This window comes from Magnolia sinica, chromosome 18 (genome assembly GCF_029962835.1).
Source record: "Magnolia sinica isolate HGM2019 chromosome 18, MsV1, whole genome shotgun sequence".
In the NCBI taxonomy this organism is placed as follows: domain Eukaryota; kingdom Viridiplantae; phylum Streptophyta; class Magnoliopsida; order Magnoliales; family Magnoliaceae; genus Magnolia; species Magnolia sinica.
This window is the reverse complement of record NC_080590.1, coordinates 1,541,173-1,562,684: the sequence shown is the minus strand read 5'-3', so window position 1 is coordinate 1,562,684 and position 21,512 is coordinate 1,541,173. Positions and strand designations below refer to the sequence as shown.

General features: G+C 37.6%; 1 protein-coding gene across 1 annotated transcript; it reads left to right on the top strand.

Annotated features, from left to right (window-relative positions):
• Positions 1 to 1,349: 1,349 nt before the first annotated feature.
• LOC131232223 (protein ENHANCED DISEASE RESISTANCE 2-like) lies at positions 1,350 to 21,391 on the top strand. Its single transcript, XM_058228420.1, has 22 exons — positions 1,350 to 2,029; positions 2,349 to 2,423; positions 3,286 to 3,339; positions 5,707 to 5,772; positions 6,213 to 6,319; positions 9,978 to 10,048; positions 10,144 to 10,260; positions 10,405 to 10,445; positions 10,553 to 10,653; positions 10,953 to 11,048; positions 15,274 to 15,338; positions 15,429 to 15,500; positions 15,638 to 15,793; positions 17,258 to 17,493; positions 17,564 to 17,603; positions 17,702 to 17,856; positions 17,973 to 18,074; positions 18,230 to 18,274; positions 19,044 to 19,184; positions 19,281 to 19,376; positions 19,467 to 19,568; positions 21,093 to 21,391. The coding sequence occupies exons 1-22, from the start codon at positions 1,892 to 1,894 to the stop codon at positions 21,198 to 21,200; spliced, it is 2,184 nt and encodes a 727-aa protein (XP_058084403.1). The 5' UTR covers positions 1,350 to 1,891; the 3' UTR covers positions 21,201 to 21,391.
• Positions 21,392 to 21,512: the final 121 nt, after the last annotated feature.

The following is a 21,512-nucleotide window of genomic DNA, read 5'->3' as shown; positions in this document are numbered from 1 at the left end:
AGTGGTTATTAAACGCCCACCATTAAAATCTTCCTATGACCCGCTGGAAAGTTTATTTTCCATCAAACCTGTTGATAAGGTCACGCGGACCTGGGTAAAGTAAAAACACAAATATTCATCTTGATCTGAAAGTCTTGTGGCTCTTAATTAATTTTTACTAGTGGGCATTCACTCCTATTATGTGGTCCATTTTAGTTTTGTATCCGCTTCATTTTTTGTTACATGCCTTAAAATAAGCTGGAAAAACTAGTAGGTGGGCCCCACTGTCAGTGTAACACCCACTAACGTGTCATCCTGGTAACACGTAACCAGCTACCAGTGAACGGGTGGTTGCAGGTGACCGTCTTCAAAATTAGAATTATTCGGTCCATTTTGAACAAGAAAACAGGATGTTCTATATCCTGTCTTAGGGTGAAGCTTACAGGAAATCCAACATGCATAGTGGGGCCCACTATTGGACGGTTAGGATTGACAGCATACCACACGTGGGGCGCATGGACTACCGTACAGTGCGCGTAGGCCTGAAATCAAGCGGTCTGAGTTAAAGTCGACACGAACGACTCCTTTCGAGCAGCACCGCGTTAAAAGTCCAGACGCCCGTGCTTCCCGCCAATCCAGTCAGCACACTCCCCACTGGTGTATGATGCGCCGGAAACTTACCCATAAAAACAGAGATCAGGAGGCAGCACACGTCTCCATCCATCAGTTGGCCACGATTGCCGTAGTCGTGTTTGATCAAGCTGTTCGTTGATCCCATTTGGGTGTGGCCCACCTGAAGAGTAGACTAGTCCACGAAGACTGTTCACTGCAACGTCCCGGTCTTGCATACGTGTCCGCGAATCACCCGTCGATCCCTCCTTGCCCGTAACAGGAAAATGGAAGAAAGAAAAACGAAAAAGAAAAAGAGAAATGATCGGATACAGCGGCTGTTTTATAAGTTATATTTTACAGCCTTTGTTTTTCCGTCAACATATCATATATGTAGAGTATCCAATCCGTCAAAAATGTGGAAAAAACCTTGATGATCATTCAAAATAAAAATCAGACCGATCAATTCTTAGATCATGACATACATTATCAAAATCAATGGACAGCCAATGGAATAATTCAGTGTACTTGTGTGGCCCGCCTAACCAATGAGCGGATCGGTGTTACTTTCATAACAGACGTTAATCATAGAGAGGCCCACCTGTTCCCAAATTGGATATCTAACACATGCGAAATATTAGCGGGAAAAATTTGGATGTATCGGAACTCATGATACAGCGCGGTATCTGATCTTTTCTCGAAGAGAATCACACCGTTTTCTCCCGGTCTTACCCTTCATATTTAAAACGCGATCCCTCTTTTTTAACACTCCTTTTCTTTGTTCCGCCCCGCTCTCTCTCTCTCTCTCTCTCTCTCTCCGCGTTGTTTTCTCCGATACGTTTCTCGACGGTATTCCGACAGAAACGATCGCAAGGTTGCTGGATTTCGGACGTGTCTCGATCGGAGGATAGAAGCGTCGCCGGATTCCTCAGAATAATCCGGTTTTCGTCGGTTTTCCTAATTTGAAATTTGAAACGAAGGCCCTTCCTTGATTTTCCAAATTGAAGGATTTTGCGAAGAAAAAGCACCAGAAACAATCTAATCGACTCCAGGAACATTCGGGTTTCGTCGGATTCACTCCAAAAGAAGGTCGGATTCTGTCAATTTAGCGAATTTTTGGGGTCGAGGTGCTGGATCTTGTTTATTGGTTGATATTGTGGATATTAGCGGCCGGTGTTGGCCGCTTAGATCGGATTGATTCGTAGGGAGTGAGGAGTAGGTTCATCGATTTACTGAAATTCTCCATCCTTCACGATTATGAGCGTGGGGATCTTCAGAAGATCGTGAAGGCCGGCCAATAGCGATGACGAAGGTCGTCTATGAAGGATGGATGGTCCGGTATGGAAGGCGGAAGATTGGCCGTTCGTTTATACATATGCGGTATTTCGTTCTCGAATCTCGGCTTCTCGCCTATTACAAGAAGAAGCCCCAGGATAATGTGGTAAGCTTCGGACCAATTCATTTGGAAAATAAAAAATAAAAAGAAAGAAAGAAAGAAAGAAAGAAAAGTGAAGATAGTCATCTAGGGTTACGGGCTTCATTTTATCTCTTTTTGCTTTGTTTTAGTTTTAGCGGAATTGAATTTGCTGATAAGAAATGATAATTTTCATGGGAATTCTATACTAGTCATTATATATATATATATATATATCAGATTTGTTGTTTTATCTTTTAATCAGTCCGGACTATGAAATGTGGTATGCATTTGAATCCTTGTGTGTGTATGTTTTTTTTTTTTTTTGGTGTGTGTGTGTATTTAGGTTCCTATCAAGACCCTTGTTATCGATGGAAATTGTAGGGTGGAGGATCGAGGCTTGAAGACACACCACGGACATGTTAGTTTCCTTCTTCTTTTAATTTGGAACTCCCAATTTTTGTTATTGTGTTATTCTGCATGTTGTAACTGATGTAGTCATATGCTCTTTAGATTCATCATGTTCATTTCGATGCTTTGGATTCTTGGTGTTCTTCAGCAGTTTCATGAGATTGGCTTTGGTTTGTTTATGCTGCCTGGTTTTCTTGTACACGCCGAAAGGGGATGAGTAGCAACAGCAAGGTTACTAATAGGATTTAAGTTTGAGACAAATTCGCTTTTTCATTTTTTATTTTTTTTAATGACAATTGGGTGCCAACCCAATCCCTCCCCCCTCCTCTTTTTCTAAGGCGTTTCTAATCCCTGTGAATGCACACAATCACCTGCAAACTGCGTGCATCGTTTCTTGGTTGAGTCAGCTTATATATATATATATATATATACACTGATTAAATTTATTTCTCCACCACATGCATTTGGCAGCTCTGAAAAGGTTGATTTAAATTAGTTGGAAGATGTTTAATCGTGTCACTTAGAACTCGTTTTGTGTAAGATCTTTCCTGTTGCGAATGATCTGTTTCCTTGATATGTGTTTATGCAAAATTTTTGTTTGTGATTCAGGTGTTTGTGTGATTTTATAGAACTTGACTGCTGGTATTGGCAGCGTCTTGAATTTCTAATGGGTTACAGACCTCATGGACCTATCATTAGCAGTGCTAAGAGCAAAATTTGCCTTCTTTTCTGGCACATCCTTTTGTTATTGTTGTTGTTACTGCTATTGCTACTACTACTATTATTATTATTATTATCCTTTTCCTTCTATGTTCTTGCCATAATTCTAAGAAATCTCCTGCAGCATCTTACCCATTCTCTGTTTTGAACAGATGGTGTATGTTTTATCAGTTTACAACAAGAAAGAGAAGTACCATCGAATTACGGTGTGTAGTCCTTGCTTTCCCTTCCCGTAATTCGTAAGAACGCTTCTATCAACTTTTCTTTGTTAAGCGCAGTTGGTGAATTGATTATGTAAATGAATGGGCTCATTTGCATGACATGATTTTTCTTTTTGTTGTTGTGGCCAACACTATTGTTAAACCACCACCACCATCATCTTAGCCTTTCTTCCAGCAAGTTGTGGTCAACACTAGTGTTAAATCAATGTTCAAAAGCAATTGGTGATGTAGAAATCGACCCAATTGACTGAGTCAATGAATAGTGGTTAGAAAATTGATGAGACATCAAAACGGTGTTACGATACAAAATGAAGGGACCTTTATATGGGACAAAACGATGGGAAAATAACAGATTTTTTTTTTTTAATAAGGAGATTTGAAAGTCCGGCTGGGGCTAGGAACAGAATGGTGTCAGAATGTTTAGTAAAGACTCCAGAGAATCTATTTTGGAGAGCTGGTAGAAGAGATTAAGCGGTCAGTAGGAGAAGACAGATTTAGAGGGTTAGGTAGAGGAGAAGAGAAGAGAGTAACAGTGGCAGATAAAGAGGATACACATAGGGTTTTATACTAAATGGGATTTTATCACGGGGACATGGATTCCCTAGAGCTAATAAACTCCCTTTCTCCCAACCATATTTAACTAAAAGAGTGCAAAATTTGAAACTTCCATTTATGTTTCCTAGAGCCATAAACGGTTTGAAAACGTCAGCCAATCACCAAGCAAGAATTGGCTTAGCAGATTAAAAGTGACTAAACCAACCATTCTCTGAATCATTTTTATTATTATTAAGACCCCAATTTTTTGCAATTTGCTAACTGGACCTTGGTGACAGTGATAACTCGGTCAAGTTCCATGATCAAGAAGTGAATCTTTTATTAATTCTGTTGATCTACTTAGTTATATTTTGGTGTCAGTGATAGGATTCTGGCATGTATATGTTTTTGTGGACTGTTTTGTTATACATTTTATTTTGGTGGCATTTATCAGTTCAGACTTTGTTTTAATTAATCTGTTTTGAATAGAGATCCAATAAGTTCCTGACAAATGAATTTATCCAAGCGAACAATATGATGCACTTTAATGATTTTGTCAAGGGAGAATGTGTAAAATCAGTTCTAGGATGTTGCTGGATTACTGAAGAAGCATGATTATTGATCCCCCCAATGACTAGTAGTAAAGATGAAAGTTGCTAGTAATCTGACATCAGATTATCTACATGGTATCAGAAGTAATCCTTGGCTTGCTCTCAAGTTGAAACCCCAAAACCAGTGCATGGTATGACTTATGAGAATACCTAGAATCAGTGCCTACCTACAAAGTCGCTGAAGAAAGTGTGCTCAAAACCTTAAATGGGTTTTGTGAAATTGAAATATTCAATATAGGGGTCATTATGTTGGACCCACACCATAGTTCAACAAGGTTGGAAAGTGTCGTGCAAGTTCATTTGTGTTCCGTAATACACTTTCACTATGTTGTCGATACATTGTCTAAAAGAGAGTGGGATCGAGTTGTAAGACAAGAAACATGAAATCATGTCGTTTAGAACATTAGCCATGAGTAACTCGATGAATTCTATGGGGAATCTAGGGAACCATTCCCGTCTTGTGAGAATTTCATAATTCAAACTGAAAACACTAAAGTCTTGGTTAACTTATATTTGGACCACCCTGTGCAGTTTCCATATCTTACAAAATAAAATACTAGCAATCTACTAGGGAAGAATCGCGAACATCTTAAATTACTGAAGTATCCAGCTTCAACTGTAGATGTCCTCTGTTCAAACAATTGGCAAATGACCCAAATGTCCATCCTGATAGTGTAAAGCAAAATCAACACCTGGGCAATGCTACATATACTACACACAAGAAACAAAATGTGCAAGCTTTAAGGAAATCATATAACCATACTTAGGAATAGGATACTAGAATCCCGTGAGAAAGGAAGCCTATGACCTCTGTACCTTCACTCTTTAGTCTATACTACCTTTTGTTTTTTGTAGCACTGATCTGATGCCAGAAACAAAGGAGATGAGCTCACTCTTGGATCAGGTTTGCAGTGTTAGGAAAAAGATGCTGATGGAATCAAGTGTTGGCTTTTCTGTCGTTAAACTGTTTAAATGTATTCCCTGAAAAAACTTTCTTTGGATTAGGCTGATAGGCTTGTCTCTTGGATACGTTTTTCCTTCTGTTCTTCTGGTAATTCTTTTGGTCCCATGACTTGTTGGAGTGGTTGCTTTACTCCATCAAACCTGCTGCTGGCTTGTTATCTGGCAGTTCTGTGGCTGGAAGTTATGCGATTCTTTTGTATATGAAGTATCAGTCTCACCTATATTTGCTTTGTTCTTGAACCAGATGGCGGCATTTAACATCCAGGAGGCTCTAGTCTGGAAGGAAAAGATTGAGTTCGTCATTGATCTGGTGCAATACTCGATGCAATATACATCTTTTCAGGCTTTTAAAAAAAAGGACCAAAGAGGACAACACACACACACACACACACACACACACACAGAGATACATGCGTGCGTGCGTGTGATTCTTCTATGCATTCTTTCCACGTGTTATGTTATATTTCTAAACAAGCAACTTTTTGATAAAGTTTGAAATATCTAGTGCTTCTTTTCAGAAGGCTGTCTTTTTTTTTTGCAAAATTATTGATGTTGCTGTGGTGGAACTTTTATGTTATTTCTCAAGAAAAAAGAAGTTTTTATGTCAGCCCAAAGTTTTCAACTCCATTATTCTAGTGCTCATCATATGGTTCTTTCTTGGCCTGATATTTTACTTTTTGAACAAAAGCATGCTCTCCCTTCCAATAAAATATCAAACGGGAGAGCTGATCACGTGTCTGTTGATTGCAGCATCAGGGGTCACAGGCTGCTAATGGCAACAAAGCTTATGCTTCATTTGAATACAAGTCTGCCATCAATAATGGAAGAACTGCTTCCTCATCAGATCGCGACAGTCAGTAAGTAACTAATATATGGTTTTTTTGCTGCACTTTTGGTTATAATGAGATTGAAATTACTCACTAATTATCTGCTTCCTCCACATTATAGTGAGATACATTAAGTGTTTGAAATGTTGAAAGCTAGGGTAAGCTTTTTTAGGTCATCCAGATAATGCCTCTGGATAGCCGACTGCAAGTATAGGCAGAAGGAATCAATATCTGATAATTGCTTTTAAGACTAAATTATGCATGCGTGTACATTACATATGTATGCATGAACGTGCGTATGTACATACGTATGTATGTGCATATAAGATGATTTTTTTAAAAAAATTTTTTACAGAAATTTTAGTTATCTTTAATTTCACCTACTATTTTCTGTTAGTCTGCTAACAATTACAAGGCGTGTTCTGTTTACTAAAATTCTTGTGGAAAGTTCTATTGATTACATAGAGAAGCTGTCTCTCCATTATTTACGTGGGACCCTATAATTAGATGTTATCTGCAGAGTGGCAAACTCATTTTCTGGAAATTGTCTATTCGTAGCTACAGTATCTCCCAACAGAAACTCTACAAATCAATCATCATAGACCTGCTATGGCCGATCCTTCTTTTGAGTATGCAGCTCTTCTTGGTGTCAAAGTCTTGTTTCTTTCAGCTCTCTCACAGTTCGCCAGCCAGCAAATGTTATTGAAAAGGAATTTGTTAGACATGCTCGTTGCCTCCCCAGAGATCTCATCTCCAGCATCTCCACCTATTGTTTGGAACACAACTGGGGCAATGGCAGTTGCTGACTAATTTGACATCCCATCATATTAACAGGCCATAGTCAGAAAGAGCAGTGATCAGAGAATCTTACCCATATAACTATTGAAGTTTTGTCCATTAAATGGGACTGTTCCTCATACATTTTTTTTTCTCCCTCAAATCATTCTTATCTTTGCATTTTAATGCAGCTAGTGATGGCTAGGATGGTCCTGTCACACTGATTTTGGAGCTATAGTCCCCTCACATGGTGGTCCACCAGTTTAACAGTTCCTATCGCCCAACGATAAAATACTGTTTTCTCTTCATTTCCATCGCAGTTTGTTGGATTCTGAAATTGCCATGGTGGTGTGCTTTTGCATCCTTTTAATGGAATAATCCTTTTCCCTTTGAAGATGATGAGCGTGGGCTAAAGTATGGGGGCAGTGTTTTCAGTATCTTGCGATATCATTGATATATCCCACAATATATCTGTTATCCCAGCTGGGCGATAAAAAACCCAACTTTAATATCCATTTTCCTGGTATCGTGTAATATATTGCACGATATCGCGATATAGCGTCGATATTCACACTCCCCCTTTATAAATTCTTAATGTATCGTGCAATGTATCGATACCAAGCGCGATATCAAAAGAGATCATAAAAGGAAACCGGTGTTGTTTCGTCTGCAAAATCCTTAAAAATTCACAAAAAAAAAAAAATTCAAAAAACAAAATTCAAAAAAAAAAAGTTCTTCCTAATACATTATAAGGTGATTTTGACTAGTCCACCCTAGTTTGTTGGAAGAATATCTTTGAAAATTTTCCGAACTCACCATTGGAAGCTTCTTATGGCCAAAATTTAAAATGTGTATTTTTTAATTTTGATTCTTTTTTCTAGTATTATATGTTGTAAATAGTGTCAAATGGTAAGAAATCTATGATTCTTCATGTTTTGAATGAAAAATATTGATTTGGAGTTTCGCTTTTGAGATATGGAGGAGATGGGCCTAGTGAGGAGAATTTAGAAAAAAAATCAATTTTTTTTTTTTTCTTAAATTGGTTGCAATCCTTGTGTCCAAACATGAAATCAGACATGTATGTAACCTGATGTGCACATTCTTGGCAATTTGGGGATTTTTCGAAAAAGTTAATTTTTTTATTAAAAAATGTTAATAGATATTTTTTTGCTTCAAAGTCCACAGGTATATTTCTAGTTTACTACTTTTGCTTTTGAATGTAATGCTTCTATTTTCATACATGTCTTCTTACATTATAAATTTTATGAATTAACTTTGAATATAGTTGCATCAATTCAATCAGACAACACATGGATTAAGAACCCTGTACAAAGGAAACCTATTGTATGCAATTTTTTTTTTTAAAACAAAAAATTTCAAGTGTGTATTGGTGTCTTTTTTTAACAATCCCTGAAGTTTCATTGAAAAAATCTACTAATTTCCCAATGTTTTTCCATGTTTCCCAATAACAACGATAAATTACGTGATACAATTGATATATCTCGTAAGATGACCGATATGTATCCGTATCCCAATGGTGCGATACATCACACAATAACCGATACAGAAAACATTGGTGTAGGGTACTTGCACCTAATGTTACCGAGGATTGAATATGATTTTTAGTGTTTGTATCACCCCATATTACCATGTATAAGCTGTTTTGGGCTGATATAGGCTGACACAACTGTATTGTTCATGGAAGAAACTGGTACATATCAGGCGATTCCACTCATTTCGGATGATACTTTAACCCATGAGTGTTTTCTTGGACATGTCACATGGGTACCATGTGTCAAAGTGTCCTAAAGGGGGCATTTGGATGGTAAGTTAATTAAGATAAGAAGGACAATGATTCAATTATACTCAGTATTCGAAGTATCGGTATCACTACAAGTTTCGCTAGCCGGGGATAAGGAAACAATATCAATATCGCCGATAATATCATCGATAACTGGAAATGCAAGGAAATATTGGGGAAAACGATGGAATTTTCAATGAAACTTCACAAGATGTTAAAATACACATATTTGCATATTTAGGAATAAAAAAATTGCAAAAAGAATTTATCCATAATAAGTTTCCGTTTAATGGGGGCCTAAAAGCCTGTGCTTCATAAGAAATCAGTCCAACCATCCATTCTTCCATTCAAACATCCATCGATATTTTAGAATATTGACAACACACGACATTTCGCTAATAAATTGTTGACAACTGGAAAGGAAATGAAAGACTGGTCTAGTCTCGATATTGTCCATGTTGCGATAATGATAATATCTCGATATTATCATCAACAATTTGAACACAACCATGCACCCTAAAAAAATGAAAGGGAATTTTTTAAATAAACAAAAATTTGGCAATATCGATACATTGGTGATATCATCGAAATATCACTGATACATTGGCGATACAAGCAACACCTGTAATTTACACAGTCAAAAATATTGGTGGTACAAGCAACACCTGGAATTTGCATAGTAAAAATATTGGCAATACATTGACGATATCGATACATTGACGATACTTAGCGATACATTGGTGATTCTTGGAATTTTTTATACTACCAGTGTTATCAGTATTGCTACTAATGTTATTTGTATCGTCGAGCTAGAGATACGGATAATATTGGGGATATTTCGATAATATCGGGGGTGCTTTGAATAATGATTATGCTACATGTTTATAAATGATTTTATTGTGGAAACCAAATTTATTTGTAATTTTGAGGGCTTTCCAGCACAACCACTTTATGTGAAACTCTCTCTCTCTCTCTCTCTCTCATCATTTTGTTCTCAATATTTGTTTCCACACTATGACATTTTGTTTTACTGGGTTCCTTTTCACTCATACCACACTTAGAAGTTAGAACCCGTGAGATATTATTTAAATTGTGAGAATTTTCTTGCAGGTGTAGTGCACAGGAGGATGAAGAAGAGAGCCATCATCGAACCTTACTACGGAGAACAACAATAGGAAATGGTCCTTCAAATTTGCATATTTTAGAATTTTTAGGCCACGTGTGAGTTGTTAGCGGAATATCTTCCTGAATATGATTGTTTTTTCCCCATTGGCAGGTCCTCCTGAGTCCATTCTTGATTGGACCTGCGAAATTGATTCGGGTTTATCAAATCAGAATAACAGTGATCAAGTTTTCTCTAGAAAGCATTGGCGTTTAGTCCGATGTCAGAATGGCAAGTTTCATCCCATTGCATTTTTTTTGTCGATTATAATAAGATGTGATAGATTCAGAAAGGCAAAAGTTGAATTAAGTCTCAGCAAACTTCATTATTCTTCCAAGGGACATATTATGGATTTTTAGGGCTGCAAATTTGCAGGACTTCGAATTTTTGAAGAGCTTCTTGAAGTTGATTACCTCGTACGTTTTGGTTGCTTGTTTGCCTTTACATTTATTTGGCAATGATGGAAATTTTATCGTCTTGATATTTTCCAAGTCACGTGCATAATCAAGAGTGTTATTTGCAGCCAAGGAGCTGTAGTAGAGCAATGAAGGCTGTGGGTGTGGTGGAGGCATCCTGTGAAGCAATATTTGAGCTTGTAATGGGCATGGATGGCACACGGTTTGAGTGAGTTTCTTCTTCGGTCAACTGTACTTAGATTGATTCATCTGAATTCCTGAACAGGTCATCTTAAAAATTATGGTTGAATTTGATAAATATTTCTATTGTTGTGTGCTTCACATTTTCTTGTTTACATGTGTATGGTAGTAAGATGTTTATGGTTTTCTGTTTTTCACTAGCAAACTGCAAAGCACTAAAGGTCTCACTTGATCGTATTACTTTTACAGTTGTACTTTGTACTGATATAGCCATCTGTGAATGACACCAGTTTTATAACATTGACACCATTTTTCTCCTGTTTGTAGGTGGGATTGCAGTTTTCAATATGGCAGCTTAGTTGAGGAGGTTGACGGACATACAGCAATACTTTATCATAGACTGCAGTTGGACTGGTTCTCAATGTAACATTCCTTCCAAGTAAAATAATTGTTTTGCTAATACATCGAAATAGTTTTTTGACATTTTTTTTTTCCATTTTTATTGCTAGCGACATTCAGTGACTAAGAATCGACAGATAGGATTTATAAACACTTCATGTGCAGTCTGAAAATAGAAGCAACTTCTTGTTTGTCCATGTGACAAATTCCACCCTCTTACCCATTTACCTTCCGCTTAAGTGGCAGTGAGGTGCTTCAGCCCTTTAGTGGTCAAAGGTTCAAAGACTAGTAGAGATAGGATACAATCATATGGAACTTCCACGCTCTCCATACCAAGGTTGTGAATAAATGAGTCAAAAGTAGTTAAGAGGTCAGTAGTAAGTCTTTTAAAAAAAAATAAAATTATTTTATAATCTTGACAGATTTGTCTTTTACAAAAAAATAAATAAAAAAATAAAGGAAAAAAGGAAAAAAAGAAAAAAGAAAAAAGAAAGAAAGATTGAAGGCTATAGTCAATCATGATTGAAAAAAATCCTAGTTGCGTGACAATATATATACTTTTTCCTGGATAATTTCATTAATATTTATCATATTTGTTTGGATATTGTTATTAAAGGACTTCATTTTTAGGAGGCCAAGTTTATTTTGGTGTCGGTTAAAGCGCAACTATGTTCATAGGCATCTTTTGTTCCGTCTCTAAATCTTTATGTATTTATTGTGCTTTCTTATTGTATTTGGTTGTACTACATCCACATTTTTCATCAACAAAATACTAAACAGTATTTTTTTAAGGTGTCAAATTTAAGAGGTTATGTTTGTATGTGAATATTTAAGGTTATGATACATAAGCTAAATGATGTCAAATCTCATGTAGATATCTCTTTAGTGATGAAAATCATGGATTCCTAGCATGGCTTGGTGGAAAGGACTAAATATTGCCCCGAGCAATCCAACGATAAAAATTTGAAATTGAGTCAGGGCCAGTGTTTTGGAGAAACAACAGAGATGTCAAAATAGGACACTATGATAATGAACGATGGGGAAAGAAAAGGCAGGAAGTGGGGAAAACATAACCACCAATCATCACTAAGGACATAAGTATGGTCTACACCAATGTTTTAAACATGGACGATATCGGCCAATATATCCCACGTTATATCTTGTATCTCACCTGTGCGATACGAAACGCACAAGCAGTACCGATATATCCCACATGTTTGATCCGGTGACATTTTCAATTTCCGATTTTTATTTATTTATTTATTTATTTTTGAAATTTTGTTAAATCAGTGTTAAATGGTTAAAAATCCATTGGTTCTTCATGTTTTGCATGAAAAATCATGGAGTTGGATATTTGATTTCGATATCCATTGGTTCTTCATGTTCTCCATGTTTGTTTTTTTTTTCGAAATTTTCCTTCAACTAGCTATCAATTGAAGACTAATTTCAAAGTATTTAGGAGCATTTGATTAAATGATATCGCATACACTCAAATTTTGAAATTTGAGGATAGGTGGTCCAATTTGGGGAAAATTCGAAATTTCCCCAATTTCTCTCAAATTACTTGTAATGTTGCACTCCAAACATGAAATCAAGCATGTATGAGGGTTGATCTTCTGATTTATCAAGTCTTTGTGTGTCCTTACTCTTAGCCCGGTGGTAGACTCTTAGGAGTTTCAACACCTGGTTGAGGGTTCGAGTACCCATAGGTGGTGAAATCCCACCATGGCATGAGTGTGTGGTGGTGTGTGTGCATGTGTAAAAAAAAAGTCTTTATCAATTTTCAAAAAATAAAAAATCATTTTTTAAATAAAAAGTAATAAAAAAATATTTTCTTTTTTGAAAATTTCCTTCGACCAGTTGTCAATTGAGACTAATTTTGAAGTATTCAGGAGTGTTTGATGAAATGATCATCACATACACTCTAAATGCTATGCATTCAATTTGAATAAAGTTGCATTAGTTTAGTTAGACAATGTATAGCTTAGGACCCTATACAAAGGAAACCTATCATGTGCACTTCTTTTTTGAGATGTAATGATTTAAAAGTGTGTATTAAGGTCTTTTTTAACAATCCATGAAGTTTCATTGAAAAATTCAACAAATTTCCAAATGTCTCCCCCTATTTCTCAAAAAGTGCGATAGATTACTCGATACAAACGATATATCCCGTGTGATAACCGATACATATCTGTATCCCAAGAGTGTGATACATAACACAATAACTGATATTTCGAATACTGGTCTAAGCTACTCTTGGATGTCAATGCAAGACTGTGTTGTGTGATGCAAGTCAAACATGCCTCTGCTTCTGCTAATTCCAACTAGAAACAGAAGCTTCAAGAGTTGGCATACATCATGAGAGAAATTTACTTGATGCAGGGACATGTGATGGCCTAACCCTAGATGCATGTATAATTAGGTTGAAGAGATTCAAATAATAAAATTAATCAACTAACTATTTTCAATCAAGGGGATTAAGCAAATATCAACACAGAGATGAAATCATTCCATCAGGATCATGCCCCTTAGTATAAAATCACATAAACAATTAAAAAAGAAGAAGAAGAGGACTTAGGGATATGAGGATGTCCCAGATCTAGCATAAATCAGTCCACGGTCAAGTTTGGATCCGATTCTCCTGACTAGCCAGCCAGCCATCTTTTTCATTAAAACCAAAAAGGAATATCCAGAGATGACCGAAAGAGATGAAGAAGAGATGGGTTCGAGATGAAAGAGAGTACGATTCTAAGGTATCAAAGAAAAGAAGACAGTTGATTCTTACCTTTTCCTGCATCTCGAAGATCTAGAAAGAAGAAAAATCTGAAACCGGTGTGGAATCCTCAATACCCAAGGGCTAATCCTGAAACCCTAATTTTTTTGGTAAAAGAGGAAGAAAGCATACAAATTCTCATTCATTCCATAGTAAAATAGGGTTTTGACAGTGTATATACAAGCCACGGAAAAAACAAAAAGTGCACTAAAGCCCCTAAAAATAAAGAAAAGAACAAAAAAGACGCCTAAAACTAAAACACCTGCACGACGGGGTGTGAAATCCGCCTCATGGGCCAGCGATTAGGGTGTAGTCATATTACTCCTGCACTCGTAGTGTGTCAGCAAATGGGTCCGATGGACCTGGCGTCTATCGACATCAACTTCTTTGCTCCGGTAGTCTGTCGGCGATGCATCCTCTTCTGGTACACTCTAAAGGGTGCACCACTAATGTTCGCATCATTACTGGAGAACTCCCCTTTCTTTGAAGTAAAGAGTGTCATGCCTTCTTTTGTTTGCCATGTTCTTTGGTATGCACTTATAACTTGTTTAGTAATTACTTGCTCTTGTTTTGGCCAGTATAGGCATTTGAAATGCCAAATTTCATGTGACCTCAATACCTCTTGATGTGTATGATGCTATGATATCTTGTGACACGATACTGATACTGGTCCTAGATACTCTATGATACTTGTGGGAAGTGTTTTGCTTCTGATCTCAATGCCTCTTGATGTGCATAATGCTATGATGTATCATGTCGGATATGATACTAATACTGGTCCCAGATACTCTATGATACTTGTGGGAAATGTTTCAACTGAACCCATTGGATTAGATTTTTATATTCCTGAAATTCTTAAAATATATATGAATGCAAAAATATAATCATTAACAATTTAAATAAGATTAGTATGTAGGAAGATTAAACCTCATATTAAATAAGCTAAAATTAATACAATGGCTCATATCTTTCTAAAATTAATATGATGGATCAGATACTCTAAAAACAATGGGTCAGATATTTCATCATGAAACTAAGTATGAGTATCATGTTACAAATGGGATACTCATATCCACCATCTGTATCCTTGACTTATTAGTAAATTGAGAGTCGATTCCTATTCCTATATCGGTGTACATTTCAGTTTCAGTATCTGGGTATCTTATCTACATGTCCCTTTATGTTTATCTTGTCTGCAAACTTATATTTTTGTTTAAGTCATGATGGCTCTAAACACTTATGAGTCAGTACCTGCTGATTTGTTAGATCCTCATATTGGCCAATAAATTTCCAGATACCCAAGTGCCATGAATTAAGAGCAAGCTATATAAATATTTTTTAAAGATATTATGCTATGGAGTTTGTTTCTTTTAATTTTTTAAAACATATATTACTTGACAGGGCAGAAGAGTTCACCATATGTGTGGGTTAACTAACAATAAGATATTAATGATGCACTAATACTTGTAATTTCAGATTCGTGTGGCCCCGTGACCTTTGCTATGTGCGTTACTGGCGTCGCAATGATGATGGAAGCTATGGTGAGTATTTGGTCACTTTTAGTCCTTGCCTCTCCCTGTCGCCTTTTCAGTTTTAAAATTACTCATTGATGCATACTTGTCATTGTGCAGTTGTGTTATTTCGATCCAGGGAGCATGCAAATTGTGGTCCACAGCCAGGATTTGTGAGAGCTCACATAGAGAGTATATTTCATCATTTATCCCTTGAATTATGCTTAGCATTGTCGTGATTGATAAATTTGTAGGGCTCTTAATCTTCAAATTTATGATGCTTCATTTCCATCTGTCTGATCAGCCTTCTGTCATCCTAATGTTTGCAGGTGGAGGGTTCAACATTTCTCCCCTAAAACCTCGAAATGGTAGAGCTCGAACACAAGTACAGCATCTAATGCAAATTGACCTCAAGGGGTGGGGTGTAGGTTATTTTCCATCGTTTCAGCAACATTGTCTACTCCATATGTTGAACAGTGTAGCTGGTAAGTTGTTCTTACATCTTATCTCAGCTTTTCATGGTTTGGAGTGTCATTGCACATTGGGCTACAATGCAATGTCTTTTGCTGGAACCTCTCTCCTCCACTCATTTGATGGTGTGCCTTCTTAAAGTTTTCTGATGCATTTGGATCTACAACATCATCTGACATATGTTCCAATAGAAATCCAAAACACATCTCCACTTTGTATTTATGTATACAAGCAGTGCTACACCTTTGATCATGAAATACTGACTGCTTGTTGAACCCTGTGAATCACGTCAAAGTAGGATACTCCAAATTTGGGAGTCAAAGAGTTTCATAAAACGTTCTTGGTGGAAAAAAAACGTGAGTGAAAGATCCCACTGAATCAAATTTGATCCATGAATCTAAGAAATAGTGAGACACCAAGGAAACAAAAGGCTTGGTTATGATGTATTTTGTTAGTACTAGTGTTGGCAAGGGCTGGGGAGACTTTCCTATTCTTAAGCAAAAATTCAGTCTCACACATTTTATTTTTTTAGGTTATTTACAAATACAAAATGGAGAACAAATACTCCTAAAGTTAGGTTTTGAAACTTAGCTCAGTTGTAAGTGCTTGCACTTCAACGCTAATGTTGCATGTGTGATCCTGCTTACCAGCGCGAAAAAACAAAAACAAAAAAAAAAAAAACAAAAAACAAAAAAACGAAAAAGAAGAAGAAGAAGAAGAAAGATATGGTGCAAGCAAAGATTTAACTTGGAACTTTGTTAACAGATAAATGCTTTGCATGCCATGAATGAGTCCTATTAACACCTTAGATACTGATACTTCTTGCAGATGAGGTGATATTACTGAACTTAAAGATTGGAGAATTTAAGAATGTTGGGGCAACCCAACGAAAATTCAACAGCTTTGTAATGCATCACTTTGTCAGAAACACAGTTAACTAGAATGATCTCCATGGAGAGAACCCCCACTCTCTCAGACTCAGACTTGGCTAGCATGCAATCTGCCAAAACATTGGCACCTTTCCCACTTGATCCCAAATGTTTCCGAAGCAGTCTAACTATGGTCACTGCAAAATGAAGAGAATACTTCAAGAGAAAATGACTTCGCTATTGACCAACTTGATTATGTTGACAACACTCTCCTATGAGATTAGAATTTTTTTCATTTTTTTAAAGGGAAAAAATGTAATCTGCTAAACAAGAAAGCTTTTTGTGAGTATGGCAGCATGTGAAGATAATTTACACTTTGCAAGCAAAGGTATGAATAAGCGTAGCCTCTAAAAGAGATTCTTTGCCATGGCCTTTCTGCATTAATTTTTTCATATACAGTATCTATTACAACAATCTTGGTAGGTTTAGAGTGGATGTTTCTGAGAACCTTTATTGGGTTTCTTTGTAATTTTCCTCTGGTCCTGCTACAAGGATTTTTACGACCCATGCTAGTAACTGATCATGCCTGTTTCTTTTCTTCTATGATAGGGCTGCGTGAATGGTTTTCTCAAACAGATGAAAGCCATGCCGCTCCCCGGATCCCAGTGATGGCCAATATGACCTCAGGTCCAGTTTCCTCCAAGAAGTACCAGAAATCACAGGAGCCTTCTATCCAGCCTAGCCCATCACTTGACCAAATAAATGCTGCTAGTAGAAACTCCGTATTGATGGATGAATACTCTGAGGAGGAGGATGAATATCAAATTCCGGAGACTGAACAAGAGGTTGTATTCTGCTTCTGACTCTAATATTTCTCAAACATGTCTCTGAATATGGATTTTCTACAATTTGCAGGCATACACAGATAGGCTTGAAAATGAAACAAAGCAAATGGGTTGGTTATAATTACTCTAGATTCCTATATGTTCATTTGAAATCTGGCCCTTTTGTGAAATGAAGGGAGCTTCTAATCATTACTCTACGTGAATGTAGTTTTGGACGAGGAACCAATGGATCAAATTGATTTGTCTTGTTTTTCTGGCAATCTACGACGGGATGACCGTGATAATAGTCGTGACTGTTGGAGAATATCCGATGGGAACAACTTCAGAGTCCGTAGCAAAAATTTTTCGTTTGACAAATCCAAGGTTGTTAGATGGTTTCTTTGATTGTTGTGTATTTGTGCTTCCACCTTCTAACATGGAATAATTATAAGAAGTTTAGGCTGGCAGTGATTAGCTAATTGGAACCTTACATTTTGCAGATTCCTGCAGGAAAGCATTTGATGGAGCTTGTTGCAGTTGACTGGTTTAAGGATGTGAAACGAATGGACCATGTTGCAAGGCGCCAAGGCTGTGCCGTGCAAGTAATTTTTATGACTGAAACCTCTCTCTTTATGTTACGCTTTCCTTTCTTATTTTCTTTTTGTTTGTTTTTTGTTTGTATTTTTTTTTTCCACCATATGCTGCTAAGTTGAGATGAAATCAGACCTATTAATAGATTTTGCTCTAACTGATATAGGTTGCCTCAGAGAAGGGGCTATTCTCATTAGCCATAAATCTGCAAGTAAGTTTCTTCCTTATAATGCAGCAGTAAGCATTTGTTCATCTAGGGTTTTGAATTGCCTTTCCACACATGCCACATAACGTGCTGATCCACATGGTTTCTTAGTTGGATGAAGCCTTGAAGTATACAATACTGGAAGAAATCACGGTGTTTGTATGTGGCCTTATGGAGAGCTGGTAAGAATATAGCAGTGCACTCGAATACATGCATCCGGAAAGATGCAGCTACAATGGCCTGAAGACCATTAAGAACCAGAGTTTTGAATCTCTTTTTAAGGCTATAACCAAAGAGTATTAATGCAGGGGTATTTTCACACTGGGCTCAAGTGGGGTTGCCTGTGGGATGTAGGGGCACACTCGGGGTGAGCAGCCCGTGTGAGGCGGGTGACTCGTGTAATGCGGTACCCATGTGATTTGGGGCCCACGAGGGGGGTTCGGCCGAGGTCCTAACCCATGAGATGTGGGGCCTGGGCTATGAGATAAAGGGATTGATTCGCTATGCTCTAACAGTTCGAGCTTTTAGAGCAAGTGGTTAATTGTCCTGCGTCAAGTATGCTTCCTGGTTCTTCCAGTTAGTGAATTCATACTTCATAAATAATGGCAAATGGGTGGTTGTGAATGAATAACTGGCTATGATCAGTGGGTAACTAAAAGCAATCTGCATGAACTCCAAATGTCAGTCTAATGCAGATATATCTATTTGGTCAGTTTATAATGGCTTCTGATGCCATATGAATCCCAGGAAAAACGATAATATTCTACTCTTACAGGTGCCAGGATCAACACATTACAGTATGGTCTTCTATTTTGTAATGAAACAACTAGTACCTGGATCACTTTTGCAACGCTTTGTTGATGGTGATGACGAGTTCCGGAATAGTAGGCTGAAACTGATACCATCCGTTCCTAAGGTCTTTTTCTCTGCCTTAATGCCTCTAATACCATTGCTCTTGTTTGTCCATTTACTTCTCTCACATTTGCTCCCGGATTATACCTAAATCATACAGGGGTCTTGGATTGTGCGTCAGAGTGTTGGAAGCACACCTTGTTTACTGGGCAAAGCAGTTGATTGTACCTATATCCGAGGAGCGAAATACTTGGAAGTAAGTATTTTTGGTGCAACATAGCAAGAGGGATCTTTGCTTGAAGAACATAGTGACTGATAAAGTCTATTGATATTTATCTTTCTGCAGATAGATGTTGATATTGGTTCTTCTACTGTTGCCAATGGGGTTCTGGGACTTGTCTGCGGTGTAATTACTACATTGGTTGTTGACATGGCTTTTCTTGTACAGGTTGGAATTTATTTATTCTTTAACAATTTTAGTTCCATACGTCTTTACCTAGTTAATTCTTTTCTGTTTGGATGGGAGGAATATGAGGCGAGGACATCAAGAAATGTAATAATGATTTCCACAGAGATTTCTCATCCAAGAGAAATCCTCAATAAATGCTAGAGAGGATTCCTCACCGTTTTCTGCAATCCAAACAGTGGAAATTAGTGATTTTGTGGAAAGGTAATAATGATTTCCAAACCACAATGAATGCAGTGGAAATGGAATTGAGGATTCCCAACTGTTTTTCTGCAATCAAAACAATGGAAAACGGTGATGTTTTGCAAAATGAATTCTTTTCCTGCAGATTCCTCCTATCCAAACAGGTAGAAAATTCCGGTCGAAAAGTTTGGGTCCATGTTTGTCAATTTATGTCTAAACCCTAAAACAAAATTCTAACATGTAAGAATAATCATAGGATATGTGACTTGAGGCTGTTCACAGTATATACAGTTTTACATTTCTAATGACGGGGGCTGATAGTTCAGTAATCCGCCGTTGGTCTGTTGCTCCTGGCGGTGGATGAACTATGCCCCAAAATCTCCCAGATTGGAAGGTCCTAGCCGCCAATCTTTGAACATTTCTCGGTTGAATAATCATAGGATACACAACTTGAGGCTGTTTGCAGTATATGCAGTGTTTCATTTCTGATGAGGGGGGCTGATGGTTCAGTAATCCACTGTTGGTCTGTTGCTCCCAGCAGTGGATGGACCGTGCCCCCAAAATCTGCCAGATTGGAAGGTCCTAGCCACCAATCTTTGAACATTTCTCAGTTGAATGTGGACCTTCACTGTATTTCTCTTCTTAACTGTCTACAGCAGTGGTCTGGATTACGAACCATGGGCCCACTTGTCAGAGCTGAAAACCCACATACACTGTGGAGCGGAAAGATTTGGGTTGTGTATCCTATAATTCCTCCATGTATAACAGTGCAACATCACCTTTATGGTTCGCAAAAGAAGCTACCGGAGCAGCATAGTCATGGACTCACGTAAATATGAAGTTATGAATTTCTGAACATTATAAGAAACTTCAAAAACAGGCAAAACCTCTTGCTCTCCTGGAAATTCAGCGGCTTCAAAACCTGACGGTGTGTCAGTTTCCGCCCGGAAGCTTTAGTAAGATTCTCCTTTGCTAGCCCCTGCATGTTGCTTGCTCGGTATTTCTCTGGGCTGCTCGGAGTTGATGAACAACTACTGAAACGCATTTGGCATTTCGGCTACAAACGTGATCATGATAGATTTGATGGAAGTATAAAGCAGCAGCAGCTGCATCCATATTGAACTTTTTGGAGATTTTCCCTACATTGAGACCCATGAATATTCACATGATAGATACAATGCTTTTTTAGCGAATGCTAAAAAAGAGCAGTATCGGTACTTGGAAAACTTCATTAGTGCAGAATATTGCAACAGTCGATGTCGTGTTTCCGCACGATCTTCTGCCATTTAATCCTGATGAGAGGTTTCAATTTTCTGTTGTCAGGCAAACACCTATGATGAGCTGCCTGAGCGGCTCATTGGTGCTGTTCGGGCCTCGCATGTTGAGTTGTCGTCTGCAATAGTTCCGAAGCTGGATGCCAGTCCAACTTAACTGAAAATTGATGGTGCTACGTAATCATATCCGAAATTCTTTTGCTTCTGCATGGCGTTGTTCTCTACAATTCTGTAGTATATATTCAACGATTTGTTCAGATACAGTGGTTGCAGGCCAATTGAAATTCTTGTTCGTTTCTCTTGTACTTTGAATGAAGAATCTACTGAGATTTTGAAAAGAAAAGGAGGGGAGAGAGAGAGAGAGAGAGAGAGAGAGAGAGAGAGAGAGTTGGTTGTTGCAGATTTTTTGCCCACATTCAAGTCTAAATAAGCATTCCCAACCTATGCGAAGGTACCGACAGCAACGAAT

Bases quoted from the DNA above. Each gene is read 5' to 3' on its own strand.
- LOC131232223 (XM_058228420.1), top strand. From the start codon at position 1,892: ATGACGAAGGTCGTCTATGAAGGATGGATGGTCCGGTATGGAAGGCGG. The intron at 5,773-6,212 runs GTGCAATACTCG...TGTTGATTGCAG, and splicing joins TTGAGTTCGTCATTGATCTG to CATCAGGGGTCACAGGCTGC. The intron at 6,320-9,977 runs GTAAGTAACTAA...ATTTTCTTGCAG, and splicing joins TCATCAGATCGCGACAGTCA to GTGTAGTGCACAGGAGGATG.